The 23,613-nt window shown below is 37.6% G+C and overlaps 1 protein-coding gene across 3 annotated transcripts in view; it reads right to left on the bottom strand.

The window, feature by feature from the left end:
• Positions 1–22,534, bottom strand: part of LOC146693265 (vascular endothelial zinc finger 1-like) — a 40,690-nt gene extending 18,156 nt beyond the window's left edge. For 2 of the 3 annotated variants that reach the window (XM_085479092.1, XM_085479091.1), the window contains exons 1-2: positions 22,327–22,533; positions 11,467–12,224 (exon numbers count right to left, since the gene is read on the bottom strand). In XM_085479092.1, the coding sequence (XP_085335218.1) occupies positions 11,467–12,224; positions 22,327–22,359 (791 nt within the window). In that variant the 5' untranslated portion in view covers positions 22,360–22,533. Of the gene's footprint in view, positions 1–11,466; positions 12,225–22,326 lie in introns of all 3 variants that reach the window. The other variant, XM_085479090.1, reaches the window with a different exon arrangement.
• Between the last annotated feature and the right edge of the window lie 1,079 nt (positions 22,535–23,613).

Here is a 23,613-nt window from a genome sequence, read left to right on the forward strand (position 1 = left end):
ACTCGTATCGATATTGAACCGTTCGATACAGTGCTTTCGGATCGGTACGCATATTCGGTACGTATCGAACAATACAAAAGTTTTAATTTATTTTATCAACTTTGCTTCTGACGATGCTGTCTGTGTTGAGCGCTCAGTGGATCTGCGCTCGACAGTGCAGCCTAGGCGGAGTAGTCGAACGCAGATTCACTGAGTGCAGGGCAAGCTAGCGAGACAGAAGTTAAGCTCTCCTTGCAACATGGCAAATTGAACCTCCCCCACCCTCATTCAGATCTGGCGTTTGGAACTATTTGGGTTTTCATGTGACGTATGACCCTGAAGGTAAGCGCGTCATGGACAAAAGTAAAACAGTATGTTGGATGTGCCACGCAATGCTCAATTACATGGGTGGGAGCTAGTGTGTTAGCGCAGTTAGCTCATTAACGTGTTGGCCGTCCAGCCCCATACACGGTAGCTCGTTAACGGAGATTTGCCGTGTTGTGGCGTTAACGTCATTTCAACGAGATTTACGCTGACAGCACTAGTGGGAACACAACGAATATGACTGCACATTTACGCCGACATCATCCTAGTGCAAAGACAAGTGGAAGCAGACAAAAACAACAAGCACGCATGCTACAAACTTTACCCGAGTCATTTAGACAGCTTTAGCACATGATTCTCCCTCATGGGGACCTGATATGTTTAATATGCTGCTGAGAATATAGCCCAGAAAAAGCGTATAGTATAGCTTTTATTTTGAAAAGAGACATTTCTCTGTAATAAACTCTCTTTTCCAAAGATGAGTGATTCCTCAATCAGATACAGGGCTCGCAAAATCGCTAGCCCGACGTCCCGGGGCTAGCGATTTTTCCAGTCGGGCTACCAAAATCTATCTCTGCCCTGCCCGTCGGGCTATCGTAGGAAGGAAAAATATATGTCAATGCTTTTGCATTCTTTCGGAAATTTAGCTGGGTAATTATGTCATTGGCATCGGTGAGCCACTGTCAATATGTGACATATTGAAATCGCGTTTGAATTTGCGCTTGTTTTTTGCTTTCACTTTGCAATTGTGAACTGTGCAACTGTGTATAGAGAGCGACAGCACTGATCTGTGAGTGATGATAATTTGCGCACCAATTCCTCTGACATCGTCTTATTAATCGTTAGCTTACTATGCAAACATGACAAGTGAAATCTCCCGCAGCTTAAACATGTGAGAGGTTGATCGCGCAGAGAATCGCTGAGCGTTATGTGAGTGCGTGAGTAAAAGCAGCAGGATATATATTTTAGTTCTGCTGAGCCAAATAAGACAGGTCAGGGTGAAGAAGTGACAGCCAAAGAAAAGCTTACCACAAAACTGAAAAGTTATGACAAATCAGACTATAAGGCAAAAAGAAAGTGCAGCTTTATGGTTTCATGGACAAAAGAATTTCTGTGGCTGCAATATGACAAGCTAAATAACCAGGGGTGCACATAAGTGGTCCGCAGGTGCGCATTCGCTGTCAAAATAAAAAACGCGCACAAGATAAGAAGTTGCAACGCGCGTTTGCGTACATAAGATTTTCAGGAGGAGGACAGACATTTGTTTAGACCTCTTAAAGATGTCGAAGAAGCTCCTTTAAGCAATTACTTTGGTGTTCCTCCACCTCCAAACAAATGTCAGAAGGAGTCCGAACCACAAAAGAAGCGCGTATTCTCGGAAAAGTAGTTGCAGGAGGTGAGCTGGCTTCAAACAAATGATGAACGCACAGAGATGCGGTGCGGAATGTGCCGTGAAAATTTAATAAATGACAAATTAAAAAGGCATGAACATTTTTTTTGTATCGAAAAAAATATCGAACCATGACACCAAAGTATCGAACTGAACCGAACCGTGAATTTTCTGTATCGTTGCACCCCTAATACGTACGTATGTGTACATAACATTATGAAATTTAATTCTAAACATTAAAACTAAAACTTACATTTACGTTAATTAATGTACGTATGTACACTGTGCAATGATATATTTTAACTTTTTTTTTTTTTTTTTTAAACTCGCTCATATTTATGCCTTACGATAGGCTAATTGCAAACGAAAAGCACGCGAAATAGCGCACTGCAACAACAATACGTCTTTCACGTGGAACAGTGAAGCACATTTCGCAAACGGATTTCGTTACACAGGCATTTTGTCGTACCACGGGCAAAAATATTGCTGTTCAGTGCCTTCGTAACTTGAATTTTTTGTTAAATGGGGTCTTCGTAAGCCGGGGTTCCACTGTATTTTATGAGGTGGTACTCATTGTGAAAAATTTGAGAACCACTGGGCTATGAATTATTTTGTACTGGGATGGTACAAGCTGAAGCTGGATGTGAAGGTGCTCCACATATCTTGCAGGAAAGTGCTAAACAGTCTGCAAATACCCACTGTGTCCTGGTTGAACTGCCAAAGGCAAGCAGCAACTTAAGTGGTAAACTGGACGTGGTATCCGATTATTAAGCGATGACGTGACGAATCCTACTTCTGGGCCTAAAGTAGTCTGCACTTAATATGGCTTTTGTGTTGTTAACATGTTTAATGCTTTGTATTTTCTTCTATTTAATCTCAAAAAGCTCCTAAAAAAAAAAGTCAGTGATCACCGTTGACCTCCCTCGGCGTTTATTACCGCTAATCATTTATTTAAGCTCAGTTTTTAAAAACCTTACGATGTAACTACAGCCCAGCCCATGCAGCAGTATATGAATGATTAACCTCGTATTGTGGATGGATTATCTCAGTTGTTCTCCTGGCTGAAGTTTGGTCCTTATACAGCATCCTGCCATGCGATTACATTTGTTCCTGACCACTGAGAACCCTCACGTTAACTTTTATCGAGTGGAAAAAAAGTTAGCTTGTTTATATTATGCTAACATAGCTGTGTCGCTAGCGGTCACGTAGCACATCATTATATACCAGCTAGCCCAACTTCAGTAACCCTACAAACGTCACTGCTGTTTAGTTTTCTGTCTTCATTTATGTTGGAAGTGATAACAGAGCTGAACGTTTGAATTTGTTTCCAAACCGCCGCAGTCAGGACATGCTATATTGTATTTCGATGGAAGCTAGCGAGCTAACTTCCTGCCAACTTCTAACTCCGTTAAATGTCATAAATTCCGTTTCCAGTTGTTACACCTGGTAGAGCAGAACGCTGATAATTTTATTAAAGATTAAAGACTTAAGACAGTGTTTTAACTCTCAGTAATGCCACAGTGATCATTTGATATATGGACCTGCAGCAGAGTTTAGGCCCAGACACTGCTAGTGACGTCAGACTGAACGATCGGATTGACAGAGGACAATATCACCAAACTGTAGAGCCATATAGGTACTCTTTCTTTGAGAGGGTAAAACAGAGGAGAGAACATCTTTATGAAACTTGCTTTTGTGTTATCTTTGTCCACATTCGTGAAACAGTCTGGCTGACAGTTTCACGAATGACATCCAGGTCGCTTTCTTAGGCTTCGTCCACACTAATGCGTTTTCAAACAAAAACCGATCGTTTTCTCTCCATTTTGGCCTCCCGTCCACACTGAGACGGCGTTTTCCCCCAAGGAAAAACGCAGCGTTTTGAAAAGGCTCTCGAAAACGCATACATTTCAAAACGGAGCTGTCCCATCACAGTGTGGACACTCGAAAACGCAGACTTTCTAAAACGATGATGCATTTCAGTCATGTGATGCAGTCATGTGACCAATTAAACAAAGATAGTGGAGTGCATTATATAGCAGTTGTTTTGATTGCTCTCAATTTTGACACCCCTAAAAAACATTAATATCAGTTTGTACATGCTCCAGATAGTGTGGACGTAGCCTTAGTACTCCCTCAAATCTCAACAGCTGACATTGAAGCCAAACAGTGTGTTGACCCTGTCAGCCAGCATGTCATAGCTCAGGTTGAGTGAGGACGGTCACCAACACCATCACTGAGGGAAGAACTTCCCAAATAAGGTCACTGCCATCAAGTCTAATATTGCCCCACAGTGTGCTCGGTATCATGCTTACAATTTGCTTTCCTTTGATACTTGGTCCTTCTTTGCTCCTGTTACATTACAGTAAATCAGGGCTCTGCTTGGTCATTTGAAACCAACTTCACGCCCTCTTGTTGTCCTACCTGCTGCATTTTTCATTAGTGTCTTTGACAATTGGCCCCTGTTTAGTGGAAAGGATGAATACTTCTCTTCATACTGGCTTACTTCCCAGCTTCTTTAAACATGCTGTTGTTGAGCAAATATTAAACAAACCTCATTTGGATCAGTCTCCAAACAGTTACAGGCCAATATCCAAACTGCTTTTTGTGTTAAAAATGTTGGGGAAATAAACAGTAGCAAAACAACTATTTCTTGGAGAAAAATAATGTTATGGACATTTTTCAGTCTGGTTTTAGCAAATTGCACTCCACTGAAACGTCTTTACTTTAAGTGTCTAGTGACATCGTGATGGCTGCACTGGAGAGTACACAGTTCTGGTTCTGTTGGACCTAGCCTCTGCCTTTGATACCATTGATCACAGTATTATGATTAATAGGCTCAAGGACTGTTTGAGATTACTGGTTTTGTTTTAAAATAGTTTGTGTCATATCTGAGAGATCTTTTGCCGTTTTTGTGAATCAAGTGACGTCTGAAACGACAATTTTGCCTTGTGGGGTACCTCAGGGATCTGTCTTGGGTCTGATTCTCTTTTTGGTCAATATTTACCCCCCAGGCCAAATCATTAGGCATTACAATAATAATTCCCATTATCTCTATGCTGATGACATCCAGTTATACTTTTCTTTCAAAGTCTCTTTAGTTTTGTAAAATTGTCTAGTTTAAGTAATTGCCTGACAGATCTCAAGCAGTGGTTAAAACAACTTCTTCCAGTTAAATAAAAAAAAAAAGAAAAAAAAAAAAGAACTTTGATTATTGCTCATGACCATATGATTTCAGAAATTAGGCCGCATATCAGCTGCTTAAGACTGTTCTGTTTAATCAAGCATCAGAAACCTCAGTGTCATATTTGACAGTTCAGTGTTGCTAGAGCATCACTCCAAATGACTGGCTCAGAACTGTTTTTATCATCTAAGGCAGTAGTTCCCAAACGCTTTTTGCTAGGCCCCCCTTTGTTTTACAAGAAAAATGTTCGCGCCCCCCCCCACGCACTAACGCATCCTCCAACCACACACACCCATATTTTGTTTATTTCACACCTCAAACATTTAGTAAACAATTAAGCTAATACAAGTAAACTGCAATAAATTACAGGTAGTAATAAAATAAACTACTAACTCTTTTATGCTACGTCCACACCTACTGTATTTTTGAAAACGCAGCTGTTTCGTCCACACAAACGGCGTTTCGAATCACCAAAAACTGAGATTTTTTAAAAACTCCTTTTTTGCGTTTACGTGTGGACGAGGAATACAGAGTTCGTCACGCAATGTCAAAGTTATGTGCCTTTTTTCACGTCACGCTGTGCGCCACGTTATTGTTTACATGAGATGAATTGCAGAATGGCAGATAGAGAAAATACTGTTAAGCTGAATATCTGCAGTTTTACACGCTTACATACACACACACGCAGTCACTGTCCCTCCATTTAGAAAGGCAGAGGCATCACGGTGTAATTATTTTACGTGTAGTTGTTTTTTTCCTGTGTAATAATATTCAACATTGCTATCAATACATTTTTAAAAAAAAAAAGCCTCTCTGTGCAAAACGGGTTCAAAAACATAAACAGTTGTAGGATACTGTTTGTCCGGGATTTGGACAGGGTGAACAAATCGTGGCAGGATCAGCCTGATATTATTTGTATCCCACTGTAACTTCACTGTATAAAGAGCTAAAACCTCCAAAAATGTCAGGAGTAGTTAGTTATTATGAGAAGTGTTTGCGAACTAAAAATCAAGAATGTGGGATACTGTTTGTCTGTGATTTGAACATCCCAGTGCTGCTCCCGACGAAGGGAAAACCAATTCTGCAGGGGGAGACCTACCTCGGCACTTGTGCAGGTGAAACCAAAGGGAAGATATGCTTCACCATATTTTCTAGTCTTTGGCTTAGAATGAAGTTGGTTTGGAAACATATTCAGCTATGCTTCAGCTCCTGCTTTGTGTTTGTGTGGCCACCCGTGCTAGCAGTGTCCAAACGTTTGTTTTTTCCCCCCCCTTTTCATACCGCGCCAATGGCCCCACACTTTGGTAAGGTCTGATCTAAGGACTGTTTCAAAACTCAAACTTCTAAACACCGCGTCTGTGGCTTTTAAACCCCAAAACACGCTGCGCCAAAAACTGGTCCACCCCAAGGATCGGTTCCCCCGTCACAAACAGAGTAACATAGAACACAGAAGAGCTATCTCGTCAGGCCAGGACTCTGCAGTCTATTTACACCTACAGGCCAGTGGACACTCTTTCAATAATGAGGATGTACACATTCTGGACAAGGAGGAATGCTGGTTTAGGCGTGGAGTCAAGGAGGCCAGTTATGTGAAAAGGGAAAGACCATCTCTGAATCGAGGAGGGGGCCTAAGGGTAAATTTTTTGCCATCTTACAATGCTATGATTGCAGCCATTCCTCAACTCTCTGTGAATGGTACTCATGGCAATTGATCAGTGGTCTTTGATCAGTGGGCATAATTATGATGAATGAACTGACCTCGGAGCCCAGTGTTCTTTCAGTGGTGCTAGTTTCAGTCATTATGTAATGTTTTTTTAAGATTGGGGAAAGCTGCAGTCAGCTGAGACTGAAGAAGTCACCTGGATGAGTGACAAAACATTTCTTCCACTGAAAACGCTACATCCAGATGAACAGAATCAACCTTTGGGGATTTATTCTTTGATGAGAAATTTTTTATTTTTTATTTATTTATTTTTAACCTTGATGGTCCTGATGGTTTCCCAACATTATTGGCATGACAAAAACCTGAGATGTTTTCTATGCACCACAGTGGAGGGGGCGTCATAGTAGTCTGGGGTGCTTTTTCCTTCAGTGGAACAATGGAGCTTCAGGAGGTGCAGGGGCGTCAAATGGCTGTAGGCTATGTCCACTGGGTTTTTTTTTTCCCCTCAACAGGACGACACTACAGTACACAATGCCCACAAGAAAAGGGACTTCTTCCAGGAGAATACCATCACTCTTTTGGATCACCATCCTGCGTGTTCCCCTGATCTAAATCCAATTGAGAACCTTAGGGGATAGACTGCAAGGGAAGTTTACAAAAATGGACAACAGTTCCAGACAGTAGATGCCCTTCGTGCAGCCGTCTTCACCACTTGGAGAAATGTTTCCACTCACCACATGGAAACGCTTGCATCAAGCATGCCAAAATGAATTTTTGAAGTGATCAACAATAAGGTTGGAGCTACTCACTACTGAGTTCATGTTTGAAACTCTAATTTCTGTGGGGTTTTTTTTTTGGAGGTGTGGTCCTAAACTTTTGATCAGCAGTTTCATTCTTGTTTTCAATAAATTGCATGCTCCTAAAAATGTTTTATCTGACTCCCATTTCTTCTTGTTGCACGTTGGAGCTCAACTTGGAACTAGAGCATATGGCCAAAAATATTTATCACGATATGTATTTGAAAATTTGCAATAACGATATAACTGACGATATAATTGATGCGATACAAAATACAACTCCACAACTTTACTAGTGCACAAAACCCCCCCATTTATTTATTTTCACTTAAACAAGCTGTTTTTATGTGTATTAAAGCTCTATAAAAATGTAACAGTGTAAATGCAAATTCCTTGCTGAAAGTTTAACCAAAAGGCATTTCCAGTAGAAATGGGCTGATATATCCTGAGCATAACCATGTATAATATCCACTGAAGTTAAAAAGAGGTGCTTTGCAACATTAAACTGCAGTGTGCCAAATAAAAAAGTCAAATACGCATTTTTCGGACCATAAGGTGCACAGGATTAGGATAAGGCACATTAAGCGAAACAAAGCAGACAGATAAATAAAACTTTATTCAACTCATTCTTCTTGCTTCCTCCACTTCCGTACCATTGATTTATTAATGGTGTATTCTATCACAGCTGCTCTATTCCCATGTTGTTGCAGTATATTAATGACTAACCTCATATTGTGGATGGATTATCTCAGTTGTTCTTCTAACTGAAGTTTGGCCCGTTTACAGCATCCTGCCATGAGATTGCATTTGTCTCTAACCATCAGGAACCTTCACGTTAACTTTTATCGAGTGGAAAGTGGAAAGTGTTAGCGTTGATCCTCCAGCTTCACTGTGTTTGTTATGCAAACATAGCTGTGTCGCTAGCTGTTTTCATAGATGCCTGGATGTTAAACTTCATAGTTACACCTGGTAAAGCAGCAATGCTGATCATTTTATTAAAGATGAAAGAATTTAGACAGTTTTTAACTCTCAGTGATGCTGCAGTGTTCGTTTGACTTTGGGACCTGAAGAGGACGGAGTTTAAGACCCAGATTACTCCAAGAATGACGAGCACCTTAGTCTGACAAATACGGCAATAACAACGCCTGCTTGCATGTTCTACCCCCCCCCCCAAAAAAAAGAAAAAAAAAGAAAAAGAAAAAAAAAAAGTGCTTTGGTGGGCATCTGATGGATAAACACCGAACCAGTTCCACATCACTGAAGTGGCACCATTTTTACAAACCAATTCTGGTTCATCCGTTTCACTCAACGATCTGCTTTCTCCCTTCTCATTCTCCGTTGCCACCATGCTTTTTCGTTCATGTGTGTATGAAAACAAAAGGCACTGCGCATTTACCCATATTCTATCGCGATATTTCATTTTCTTATCGTTGCCTAACATTGTACCGGTATTACCGTGAACAGTATAATATGGCCCAGCACTAGATTGGAACCATGTTAAGATCCAACCATGCAAATTATTATTTTTTGGCCATTTTCAAGTAGTCATAAACTGGTGATCGGGACTGTATATCCTCCAAGATGACAATGCTCGTCCACACAAAACAGGGCTTATCAGAGAATTTTGAGTTGGAGGGGCTGGAATAGCCTGCTTGCAGTGCTGACCTCAACCCCAATGAACACTTGTGGAATGAGCTTGGATGTGCTGTTCATGCCAGAGTAACATACACAACAATGTTGACCGACTTGCGAAAAATCCTGGTTGAAGAATGAAATGCCATCCCCAAGCAGGAACTAAGCTGATGACAAGAATGAAGAGGTGGTGCCAGGCTGTTATGGATATATATGGTTCTTCCACATGCTTTTGACCATTGTTTGTTAAATGAATAAATTGTTAAATTGCCAATATGTCTTTCTTTAAACTTCAATTATTCAATCCAAGAAATGACACCAAAGAAGAATCCATAGCAGAATAGGTTGTTTAGCATTGGCAGTGGAGATCTGTTAATTTTTTTTTGTGTGCGCAACCCACATACTCAACTCCGCTTCGGCTCCATTCACTAAAAAGAGCCGAGTCTTTTGGATCCCAACCGGCTCTTCAGGTTGTTTTGTTGCTTTGTTAATTAATTTATTATCAGCAACAATATAAATTTATGCACAAAATGAATTACTAATGTAAAAAAAATGTTTTTTTATTTATGTTTATACATAAATATGCTTTTATTTATCCCTTTAAGACCTAGCATAGAGCAAGTCCGCCAGAGCTTATTTTTATGTTTTTACATGCTGTAGTACCATTTTTGGGAGCATTTCAAGTTGCTAAACATCAATACAATTGTTATATCCCAAATGTTAATAATATGTATGCATTAAGTCTATAGTAACTACATAAATTACAAGAAAGTGCAATAAACTAGAAAAAAAAAAAAAAAATTGAAAATCTTTAAAAAACAAACAAACAAAAAAACAAAAAAAAAACATTTCTAGTTCGAGAAATTTAAGTGTCCCTCAAAACTGTAAATACAAAAAAGTTACAAAACATAGTTTCCCACCACAGGAAATTTATTTTGAGTGTCTTCATAGTTTTTTTTTTTTTTGGAGACATCAATTTTAATATACTGCAGGAAAATCGAAAATAAATATTATAATGTAAATTTGCAAAAAAAAACAAAAAAAACAAAACAAAAACCAGCATGTGCATCAAAATAAACTATTTCCAGCAGTGCAATTTGAGTTCTAAGCATCCCAGAAACGATACAGAAAAGCATCAAGTCAACATGATTTAAAAGCACCAGTATAGGATTATACGGCCCCGAAGGTAAGAAACTACATTTACATAACTTCAGGTTTTGGGCAGGCAATGGCAGACATGCAATAGTTCACGCTGACGTCTATTCCAACGTAGGAAGTGTTATGAACAGCTGATTGGATCGGCAAAGCATGTTTCTAGAATATTATGTTTTTGTTGCTACAAATGCTTTTTAGGAAATTTTTGCAAGGCCATATGTGGAAGGAAACCATGACTTGGGACAAGGTGATGGCATGAAATTCCTCTGGTTTCATATGCCAAAAAAAAATTATTGCTCTAGCTTATGTGGTTGCAGTTTTACAGGGATTTAGAAATAGTTACGCAAAATGAAGCGTGCCCGCTTTGACCGGTCACTCCACATAAAATGTAAAAAATAAATTATAAAATACAAAAAAACAACTATTTACATTTCAACTTCTATTTAAATTTTCAGCTTTTTCCTTTTAAACAAATTTAAAGTGAAACAACACAAAACACTGCAAACCACAACACAATAAAATATAAATTAAAATATGCAAAACAAAAAGAAGATGCACGTTCTCTATCATATAGGCCTGTGATGATTTTTTGGAAGAGTGTTTTCCCTCTCTCTCTCGCTCTCTCTCTCCCCCCCCTCGCTCTCTCCCCCCCCCCCCCTCTCTCTCTCTCCCTCTCTCCGCTATTGGGAGTGTAGCTACCGCCCCCCCCTGTTCACGGCAAATACAAGGCTCACGTGGGCGTGAAGCGAGAAAAAAAAAAAAAAAAAAAAAGTGAGAGAGAGAGGGTGAGAGAAAGAAAACAAACAAACAAAAAACACCCTTTGTTCACTTCAAAGATCCGACTCTAGGAGCCGTTTCGTTTGCAACCGACACAAGACTAGTGGCTTAGGCCCCTTTTCTTTTTAGGTGCCACTTGTTTGAGATATAAATTTTTTCTTTCTGCACTAGTTGCTCTGCCCTCTTATTCTTTCATATCCCCCCCCATTTTTCTGTCCTCTGTCAATACTGGCATTGGGATATTACATATGCACTCATGAATAATGACAGAAATAAATACGTAAATGAAGAGAAAAAAAAAAAGGAAAGAAAAAAACAACAACAACAACAACAACAACCCCCCCCCCAAAAAAAACCCAAAACCAAAACAGTGTGTACCCTCAAATGGAAAAAACAGTGCGACAGAAGCCTGTCTACAGCCTAAAACTGAAATATAAAATTGAAGTGATTTTTTGGGGGGCTGGCTATTAGTGTGATCCCTCAAAAACAGTGTAGTGTAACAATTATGATTCCTTAAATTGTACAAATTTAGAAGAACTATAACAATAGAGAAATCAGAACCACATACCTAGAGAAGCCCTTCCCACAGACAGAACAGATGTAGGGCTTGTGAACTCCCCCATCATGGGAGCGGACATGGTATGTCATGCGATCCTTCCTTTTAAACCTCTGCTGACAGATGGGACATTCAAACGGCTTTTCGTCTGAGTGTGACAGCTTGTGGCGATTGAGGTGATACACATCTCTGAAGGCCTTACCACACATGTCACAACCATGGTTCTTTTTCACTGGCTTGGGAGGCTTTTTAGGGATGCTCTGTAGTTGTTGGTGTTGCATTGGGGTCATGCTGCTAGTGCCTGTGGATGCTGATGTTGTTGCTGTAGTCAGGACACCTGTGGCTACAGTAGTTATGTATGACGGATTTCCACTATTCTCACGTGGTACAGTGGATATGAGTGGCACCATGGTAGGAGCAGTCTGAGCCTTCTTAGGCCGTGACACCATCTTAACGCCAGTGTGGCAAGACTCGTGCCGCCGTAGATGGTAGCTGTCCCGGAAAGCTTTGTTGCAGTAGCCACAGATAAAGGGAGTCTTTGACTTAGGTTCCTTTTTAACCACAGCAACTGGAGCCACTTCACCAACTCCTCCAACAGCCCCAGTAGCCACATTGTTTTTAAGAAGTTCTGTAGCACTGACAGGTGGTTTCTGGTCCAACGGGATTGGCAGCACTGGTTTCTGATCAGGTGGCTCTGTCCCAGAATTAAGAAGAGGCAACAGGCTGTTTCCAGCTACTTGGTGTTGGTGATGCAGAGCCTCATTGGCCTGCTGTAATAACAAAATAAAACAAAATAAAAATCAAGAAGAGGACCTTTGAAAATTATGTTAATAGATACACATATCATCAAGGATTAGTAAAGTTAAGAAAGTACTGTGTATCTACTCTAACAGTCATGAGGATCATAGAAATGCTACAAATTAAAAAACATTAATAAATAGAATTTCAAAAAATAACAAAAAAAAAAAAAAAAAAAAAAATACTGATGACCACCAGTGCTACCCTATAGCCTCCTTGTAGACATGCCTATCGGTATTAATTTAAAAATCCTACGCTGCCTTGTTCTCGAGTTATCACATTCATAAGATTTTCAGAAAATGTGACTTCGAATTCATTTGAAACTTAGTAAATGCAGCAATGGCAGGGGTGGGCAACTCCAGGCCTCGAGGGCCGGTGTCCTGCAGGTTTTAGATGCGTCTTTGATCAAACACATGAACTAATCATGTGATTCAGGTGTGTTGATCCAGGGTGATATCTAAAGCCTGCAGGACACTGGCCCTTGAGGCCTGGAGTTGCCCACTCCTGACATATGGTGAAAAACCTAGGTGACTTCATTCTTGAGTTTTCACATTCACAAACTTGGGTGCTCATGCTGCCCGCCTAGTAGGGCGACGACAATACCCCATCAGTCTTTTACGGCTGAGGAGTAAAAGGTTTATTAAATATGTTTGTGGTTTTCACAGTAAAAGCCTTTTTTACTACTACTACTACTGATTTTTAAGGTCATACAGTATGTGGGGAAAAACCAACAAAAACTAAAGCCATACATGTGCTATTGTACTGAAATAAAGGACACCAGGGGGTAATTTTAAATTGGGTTTGAGTTTTTTAAGAGACAGGAAGGAGTTTGTGAAATTAAATGGTTGTTGCTCCTTACGTATGGACACTGCTTGTGGTGTACTGCAGGGGTGAGTTTTAGGCCCCAAATTCTTAAACTTATACATTAATGACATTTGTAAAGTGTTCAAAGCGGTTAAAAAAAAAAAAAAAAAAGGGTACCATTTGCTGATGATACAAACATTTTCTGCTCTGGTGATTATCTGCAGCACTTATCGGATGAGATGACAAATGAAATAATTAAACTGAAGCTTTGGCTTGATTTTAAAAAAAAAATCAAAAAAAAAATCATTGAACTTAAATGAAACTAAAACTAAATGTATGTGTGCGGGTGTGTGGGCAGGAGCAAGAGGCAGCCACTACACCTCAAGTCACTACTGCGCAGATTCTGGCTTCATTTCATTTCATTTCATTTCATTTTTATTTATTTCACACTTGGTACTACAATCAAACAAAACAACCACATCTTCTGTCAACAAAACACAACAACCATGTGTGAAAAGGAGCAGGAAGAAGAAAATATTCTTATTAAACCCTGCCCCCTATCTACCATCGAACTTATATCACCGGTGGGCACCAAAAATCAGGAACAAACTAATATTGACATTTCTCTCCGGTCGAATCCCAAACCAACATCACATTCATTCGCATTCTTCATACTGAGTTATCGTTTTAAACATATAACACTTTTTAAAACATTGTAAATTTATACAATTCTTTAAATCATAATGAAGTGAATTCCACAGTCTTATACCCCTAACCGTTGTGCTCATTAATCTTTGTGTAGTCCTGGCTAACTGATGTTTAAAATAAAATTTCCTTCTATTCTCTTCTCCCCTTGAACACATCAAAAATACTCTTTGTAACTTAAAAGGCAAAATATTATTTTTAGCCTTAAACATAATTAATAATGTCCGTAATTTCACTAAATCTCCTAATTTTAATAATTTTGATTCTATAAATAATTTATTTGTATGTTCTCTATATTTAACATTATGAATTATTCGTATAACTTTCTTCTGTAATAGGTTTAAAGGTTTTATGGTATTCTCATATGTATTCCCCCAAACTTCAACACAATAGTTGATATATGAAAAAAACAAAGAAAAATATAAAATACGCATTGTTTTATAATTTAATAAATCTCTTATACTACCCAAAATATAAATACTTTTGACCATTTTCTTTCTAATATGTTCAATATGAGATTTCCATGTCAAATTCTCATCCACTATTACACCCAAAAAACGAAATTCAGTAACTCTTTCAATCAATTCTTCCTCTATAAACATAATGACTTTATCCTCCTTTACACGATTGCCAAATATCATATATTTCGTTTTTGTCAGATTCAAAGATAATTTATTTACATCAAACCATTTTTTTATTCTTAACATCTCAGAAGTCATAATTTCAACCAAGTCTTTCAAATTCTCTCCAGAGCAATAAAAATTTGTGTCATCTGCAAATAATATCGAATTTAACCTTTTAGATACGTCACAAATATCATTAATATATAAATTAAAGAGTTTAGGTCCCAAAATAGAACCTTGAGGAACACCACATACAATCTTCAGTCTTTCAGAAGTATTGCCAAAATAATAAACATATTGCAACCTATTCTCTAAATAACTCATTAACCAATTCAATGCTACTCCTCTCACTCCATAGTTATACAATTTAGAAATCAAAATAGAATGTTGTTTCGTATCAAAAGCTTTTTTTAAATCAACAAATACTCCCACTGTGTATTTATTATTATGTGTTGCAGATGAAATATCTTCAATAAAAGTCAACAACGCTAATGCCGTTGACCTATTTTTACGAAATCCAAATTGGTTTTCATGTATTAGTTGATATTTTTCAATAAAACTATCAAGTCTTTGTGCAAAGAGTTTTTCTAGCAATTTTGAAAACTGTGATAAAAGAGACACTGGCCTATAATTGTTAAAACTATGCTTATCTCCTGATTTATATAATGGTATTACTTTTGCCACTTTCATTCTGTCAGGGAATACTCCTGACTGTAGCGAAAGATTAAAAATATAACAAAGAGGAGTACTTATACAATCTATTGTCTTTTTAATTATGACCATGTCTATACCATCACAATCAGTAGATTTTTTATTTTTACAATTTTTTACGATTGCTACTATTTCTTTTATGGTAGTATCGGCTAAGAATATGGAATTAACCATTCTATTATCACCTATCCAGGCTTCCTCATCTCCTGGATCATCATTTTTCCTGATTAGATTTGCTAAAGTAGGTCCAACATTTACAAAAAAAGAATTGAATTCGTTTGCTACTTCGGTCTTATCTTTAACAACTTGATTATTATTAATAAAATAATTAGGCCGAACCTTGGGTGTGTTCTTATTACCCAATACCTCTTTAAAAATATTCCAAATGCCCTTAATATTATTTTTGTTTTCCTGAAAAACTTTATTATAGTAATCTTTCTTAGCTTTCCTCAATATTAATACCAACTTATTTTTATATAGTTTATATTTCATTTCCGCGTTTTTAGTTCTATATATTATATACTCCCTATATAAATTATTTTTCTTTTTACACGCATTTGCAAGACCCTTAGTTATCCAAGGTTTCCTATTTATATTCTTTTTCTTATGCTTAAATGATATCAATGGACAATGTTTATCATACAAGGCCAAATATATATTTAGAAATACTCCGTATGCAATGTTGACCTCATTAACATAAACCTCCTTCCAGTCCGTTTCCATGAGATCTTGTCTAAACCTATTAATTGCTTCATCATTTCTTAACCTTCTATAACTCACAAAACTAGCTTCTTTCTTTCTTTTCATATTTAAATCGAAAATAAAAAAGACTGGTAGATGATCGCTTATATCATTTATGATGAGGCCACTTTCAATATTATTCTCCAAACTATTAATAAAAATATGATCAATTAGTGTTTCTGATTTCTCCGTTATTCTACTCGGCTTTATAATTAAAGGATAAAATCCTTTACCATATAATAGTTCAAAAAAATCTGACGAAGCCTTATCATTTGTCACTTTACAAAGATCAATATTGTAATCACCACACAAACATACAGTCTTATTTCCCTTAACCTTACTCAATAAATTTTCTACTGCTTCTGTAAATAACTCAATCTGTGATCCCGGTTTCCTATATATACACGTTACAATTATATTACTTCTCTTTTCTATATCCAATTCTACTGTCACAGACTCCATTAAATCATCCATAACAACAGACATACATTCAACTTTTTTACATTTCAAATCACAATTAACGAAAAGTGCCACCCCTCCTGCCTTTGTCTTAATTCTATTCACAAAGTACAAATCGTATCCTTCAATACAAAAATTACAACCCTTATTCTCATCTAACCATGTTTCAGACAGAGCAATTATTTGAAACTTGCCTCTCAGACTATACAGAAAATCTTCAATCGAAGCAAAACTTCTATAAAGACTTCTGCAGTTAATATGAATTAAAGAAAATGTATTGGCTATATCAACCTTATCCCTGAATTGCTCCTCTGTAAAATAATCACATGTGACATTAATTGTATTAAGCACATTCCTTTCAGGGTCAATACCTACTTCAAAATCATATGATTTATAATCTGTGTCGTCAAACATAATGCATAAATTATTCTAGCGCTATCTATTACCTCATAAGAAAGAGAAGGAAACAAAAAAAGAGAAAAGAAGGAGAAAAAAAAAAAAAGAAAAAAAACTGAAAAAGGAAAGAAAGGATCCTAAGCAATCTCACATTCATTTATCAACATATTTTAAAGTCCGTTGATCTTGCTATCTTCCATATCCAATTTTACAATTTCCTTTTGTCCTTTTCCTCCCGAAGTAGCATTTGACCTTGCCAAAATAAACTAGTTATAGCCATAATTGGTCGCAACCATTTGTCTATCTTAATCATATTATCACGTATAATTGTCCAATTCCTCAAGTTCCTTAATCGTTACAACCTTGGCTTCTTCTGGTGTTCCATTCAGTTTAATCATCACTTTGCAATTCCTGGTCCAGGTTGCTTGAATCTTTTTCTCCTTCCGTAAAATACGAGCTTGTCTTGCAATATCTGCATTTCTTTTTGTAAGATGTTCATTCAGATATACTCCACTTCCTTTCAAAAGGCTGGACCGTCTCAGCAATTCTACTTTGTGTTTTCGATTAACAAATCTCACTACAATTGCTGGAGGAGCATTTTTGTGCCTTCTAGGAAGAGTATAGCATGCAGATATATTGTTACTATGCAGGGGAAGATTTTTACTCGAAAAGAATTCCACAACCTGCCGTTCCAACGATTGTAGCTCCTCCATCGGGGGCACGTCCTCTCCTCGTTTTGCACCAGTCCCAGATTCGGTAACTCTCGCATATGTTCTGTGTTTAGTTTCCAGACCTGTAATGACCATTTCCTCGAGTCGAGCCTGCTGTTCTAGGTCGTCCACCTTCCTTTCCAAAAAATGGATTGTCTTATCTTTCTCCTTGACCAGATCTTTTAGTTCTTTGATTTGCTCCATCATCGACATTAATATTCCTTGTTGCTTATTTACTTTTTCAATTTCCGACGTCAACGAATTAAGTGAATGCTTAATCTCTTCTAGATCTTCTTCGACTTTCTTCATCTTTGCCATTTTGTCTCTCTTTGATGTCAATTATTAGTACCTTTGTTTGCCCAAACAAAATCTATAGCCAGAATTATTTGGAATTTTTTCTTATCACCAAACATTACGGCACCACCGCTAGGACGCCAATCCGGCTGTAATCACGGCGCTAATGCATTGACGCAAAAGTGCAACATGGCAGCTTCCACAAACAGGACATTTTGGCTTCATTTTTGTATAATGGGAAGAAGTGCAACCAAGTCGGCAATCTTTTCTACAGTCACTGGTACATATTTACCACAGGTTTCAGGTTTTTCCAATTAGGTCATAGTACCTGGTACTAGGTACTAAAATAGTACCTGCTCGAATGGGTGTTCCAAGCAATCTGAGCAGGTACTAAAATGTGATGTTGTCAGACTGCATGCCCTGCACTGGTGTGCCTAACTTTTTTTTCTTAGGTGCACCCGAATTTCTCAACTGCATCGTTTAACACCGCAGATTTAAATGTACACTTTATAAAAAAAAAAAATTTAAAAAAAATTGCTGTCCATACAGGCAATATTGACTTGTATATGATTAACTAACAAGCTTGTCAACAAACTTCTTTATTTGGAGCACATTTTTACAAGAAACATAAGTTACCATATTTTTTGGATCATAAGGTGCACTGGATTATAAGGCGCATTAAGCAAAACCAAACAGTCAGATAAGTCAAACTTTACTCAACTCATTCTAGTTTGAAATCCGCTTTGTAAGCATGTCTCTTAAAAGGTGCCATTTTGGGGTCCTTACATACACACAATACAGTAATTAGAGCAGGGCGATATGACCAAAAATATTTATCACTATATACATTTGAAAATTTGCAATAACGATATAACTGACGATATAATTAATGCGAGACAAAATACAAAATATAACTCCACAACTTTACTAGCGCAAAAAAACCCCATCAATTTATTTTCAACAAGCAGCTGTTTTTTTTTAATGTGCATTTATGTGCAAATGCAAATTCCTTGCTTAAAGTTTAACCAAAAGGCATTTCTAGTGGAAATGGGCTGAAATATCCTGAGCATAACCATGTATAATATCCACTAAAGTTAAAAAGAGGTGCTTTGCAACATTAAACTGCAGTGTGCCAAATAAAAAAGTATTTTTCGGCCCATAAAGTGCGCCGCAGATTAAGCGAAACAAAGCAGTCAGGTAAGTCCAACTTTACTCAACTCATTCTTCTTGCTTCCTCCACTGTATTCTATCACAGCTGCTCTATTCCCGTGTTGTTTCTGATGGACAAACACCAAACCAGTTTCACATCACTGAAGTTGCACCATTTTTACAAACCGATTCTGGGTCATCTGTTTCACTCAACAATCCGTTTTTCCCCCTTCTCATTCTCCGTTGCCGCCATGCTTTTTCGGCAATGTGCGTATGAAAACCAAGGAACTGCGCATGCGCGTTTTACCCAAATTCTATCGTGAAATTTTATTTTCTTATCGTTGTGTATCATTGTACCGGTATTACCGTGAACGGTATAATATGTCCCAGCCCTAACGGTAATATTATGCTGAGGCATGGTACATATTACTCTGTGAGGCTCCCGACTACTGTAGCCATAATGCGTGAACAACCCATCAAGTGGTGCGGTTTCAAAGCTTACCAAAGTTGTACTTAAAACATTTTGACAGATTTTTGAGTGCCAGTTACCACATAAAATCATTTCGCGGTCAGTAAGCACAACCGGAATTCATACATAAGGCACACATTTGTATGAAGTCTGTATTTTAAGTGCACCTTACAGTCCAAAAAAATATGGTACTGAAAAAGTTCCTGTGATCAAAGTTCTTCGCTGAGCTGAAATTTTAACTTAAAATATGATATGATATAATGTGTGTCTGTTGTTGACCACACAGAGACTTTCAGAGTTGCGGAGATTTTTTTCTTTTTTACTCAAACAGCTGGTCGCACTGGCGCTCCCAGCCATGTTTTTTTTTACAAAAAAGGAAGTAACCATCAACACTGACATTTCAACCCTGTGTCAAGCTTATAAACCACAAATGTTTTGAAACACTGTTCCAAAGTGCGGTCCAAAACCCCACATCATGTGATCACAGCTAACTCAGATTTTGGTGCAATTCATCCCGGTGGCTTACCTGCTGCTTCGTGGCTGTTTTTGACAATGTAGAGCAAAACCTGATGACACTGCAAACTCACAGAAAGCCAACCCAGCCTGAAAGCAACTTGAAAACTAATATTTTTCTATACAAACATTTACATATGACAAATATAGCCATTGATACTTTTCTTATTCATTTTAAATTTCCGTAAGCGTTATCAGCATCAAACATCTTCCACACTGATTGCTGTGGCCTATGCTTAACTTACCTAATAAAGTAGGCAACATTCAAATCCTCAAAACTTATCAAAATATAAATAGAAATTAGCAACCTTTTCTCAATACATTTTATTTTATGAACTGGATGCACTGAATTAATTAACACAATACGAGGGGGTAGTATAGGCATTACATTATTTAACTATTTTAACTCTTTCAATATTTGAACACTTTTCTTACTGTGTCTAAGGAGTTTTCCAAAACATACATTGATCATAATTATTGATATTGAAAAAGCAGGTTCAAATGATATTTATTCTACAAGCCATCAGATTTCTCAACATGACCAACAGGTTGCCAAGTTGGGGGGGGCGTAGCTCAGGAGGTACAGCCGGTCATCAATGATGCCTGGCTCCCGCAGTCTGCATGCCAAATATCCTTGGGAAAGTTAATAACCCAAAGTTGGTCTCCGATGCATCCCTCAGAGTATGTGTGTGAATGTTAGCTAATAAGAACTAAAAGCAAAGAACAAAGTGCAATGAAGGATGCAAGAGTCTGCATATTGTGTGCTTATGTTTTTTATGTTGATGTGATTGATTTTGTTGTGGTGTGAACGAATGTCAGGTGACTTCTGCTGCAACCCTGGTATAGTATATAGCTTTGTTTAGAATTTTGCAATGATCACCAAATATAATTTTCAATATGTGATCATAGCCACAATGGCCAGCAGGTGTCCCTGTCAAGATGGCTGTAGAACTGATTTAAAACCTTGGCACAATCGCAGCGTAATTGCTTTGACTATTTCACTGATTCACAAAGGCTCACTTTACCTATCATGACTATTTAGTACCGCATTTGTATTAGCATTTTAGCAATTGGCATGGGTCGGCCAAATTCCTCCTTTCCGAGCAACAACAAGTAGAGTAGATTGCTGGATAGTGTAGTAGTAAGACTACACACCTTTGGAGCGGGTATCCAGTAAGGGTCCTGGATAGACCCATGTACTCTGTATGATTGTGTATGTGACAAATAAAGCTTGCTTGCCAGCTGCTCTATCATGCTGCTCCAAAAAAATATTTATACAAATCTTCTAAGCTAAACATCATTAAATAAGATAATGGGAAAAAAAATTGTACAACTGCCACTGTTAATACAATGTATAGATTAATTATGGTAAGACTCCTATTTGAAAAACTGTTGGCATGTCTACAAATCTTATATTGATGCAGGTAAATATTGTCTTGCTGTTTATATTCAGATCTCATGAAAAGACTAGAAAAAAATATCAGGTTATGGCGCAGGGTTTAAGGTTTTGCAGTTAAGATGTACACAAAGTGTAGATTTAATACCAGTTGTTCAGAGAACATGATACACTATAAAAATAGTGCGTGTCAGTTATACTTAAACAGATACAAAGTTGACTGCGGACAGTAAAAATTAAGCAAAAATTAAACACCGACCTTCTATAATATGGGATTATTTCATAAAACTTAATTTATTCGGCATATAGACTATATACAATTTACAACCTCCTTTTCGTTTCTCAAAACAAGATTAAATGATCAAACAGCATGTGAATTGATTCTGAACTTACTTACAAAACTAATGAACCAGATGACTTTATAGTTTATTTTTCTAGTTTGCAAGTCGTGGCTATTGATCATTGATAAGATAAAGGGTAACGTTTGGAGCCTTGAATGTGATTTAATCACTTCTCTTGGCGTGCTAAGTAGCCCCTTAGTTATAGTGCTAGGGTTAGCTCCGTTCTTGTTAACGGGGCCAGTCAAGAGCTTAAGCTCCCCACCGCTTTCTTGCTTTGTTAACCCTCTGTACTATTGCAATAGCCACGGTGCACACGGGAAAAGTGTCTGGTTAGCGAATCCGTTAGCCTATTAGCTTAGCTTACCTATATACAATAGCAAAAGCTTTGCTTAAAGCTAATTTGCTAGCGCGCGCATCACCAAAATCCGAGCTACAAATTAGCTTTATAGTCACATAATGTGACCATTAAACTGTAAATGGTACAAATTGCAAATTATGAACCGACACAGATTTCTGGCTATTTAACTGATACCAAGACTATACTGTATCTAAGTTGGCAACACAAAGTCCGGAGCTCTTGGATTCGACAAAGCTAGTTAGCAGTTCGTTACAGGAAACCACTCAGCGGAGCTATCTAGCAGGGTATCGCTAACACCTTTGTTTTTCTTGGCTAACTCTTAGTAATTTCAGAAACGGATAAAACCCATTTAGCAAACAATATTTACGCTTTATGGCAAACGTTTATGGAGACTGTGCCACTTACTTGAAATAAAAACGTACTCCAGCTCGGTTCCATTGCAACACTTGGGCTAAAATCTGAAGGAAGCCTATAAGGAATCTACAACAAAGCAGCTAAATATGGCAGCGACAACTTCCTGTAACCCCAAGGACTAAATCAAGTCCAATATACTTTTTTTAAACTTTACTTTAAACAATTCCCCTTTCATATAGTTCACATATATTTTGTCACTAGAGACTGAAAAAAAATGTTACAAGACAGATGTACTTAAACATGTGACATACGTGCTGCTGAATCAAACTGTGCTGTACGGACTATTTCGTTATATCTCTCTCTCCTTCTCTCTCAGTCTTTATATGTACTGTTAATAGTAACAAATAACAAGTTATCTATCCTTTATTTATTCCATAATTTAATCCAATATCTCTGCCCCCTGCACAACTGCACCATAAACATAAATATGCAATATATGTTTCTATTGTAAATATTGTCTGTTTTCTTTTATGTTACATTGAGAACTAATAAGTAACCAGGCTAGTATCAGCTTTACTGACCATAAATAACTACTGGTCAGTAAAGCTGGTTCTGATAGATGTTGAGGGCAAATCTTTTTATTCCTAAAAAATTCTTAAGTGAGTGAAGTAGGTAATTCACTCACTTGGGAATTGAGTGAACCCAGAATCTTCATTTCTAGCTTTTCTTGTTTACAAGCATCAGGACCAACTCATCTTGCTTGATGTTGACTTCATTCTTTGTTTCACAGTGCGTTTTTTGAGGATCAACTTTTCACAAAAGCGCGACATTGAGCGACGGATTCAGATCCAGAAAATTTGGAAGTTCATGTTGTTTTTTTGTTACACGCTCAGTGTGTAAAGGCCTTTAATCCAAAATTGATAGTTGAGTCTGAAATCAAACATGGCACAAATTCCTCTAATTAATCAACCATTTACTTGCCAAATGCTAAAAACTTATAAAAATTCTTTTCACTGCACTCCAAAGGCCATTAAAGGCCAAGAGTGTTGCAAAAAAGCGATACAAAATTCATAATTTTCCAGATCTGAACTTACTGTGTAACGTATATACAGAACTTAAGTCATTCTGTGATTTACTATAATAAATCACAGAATGCTCACTTACATGTTTAGCTTTTTTCACAGAACTCACAGAGAGTAACTGGTCTCAGAGCAGTGAAAGCAGAAACAGCCCAATAGATCCAAACCCAGGATTTTCATGTGAGGCAGCAGTGCTGACCACCTCACCAACAAATCAGCCAAATTTAAATCAGGCAATCTTCTGTTTTATTAGCTATAA

This window comes from Copadichromis virginalis, linkage group LG14 (genome assembly GCF_057382275.1).
Source record: "Copadichromis virginalis isolate Kocher_CV1m ecotype Utaka linkage group LG14, C_Virginalis_male_GT1.1, whole genome shotgun sequence".
NCBI classification, from domain to species: Eukaryota; Metazoa; Chordata; class Actinopteri; order Cichliformes; family Cichlidae; genus Copadichromis; species Copadichromis virginalis.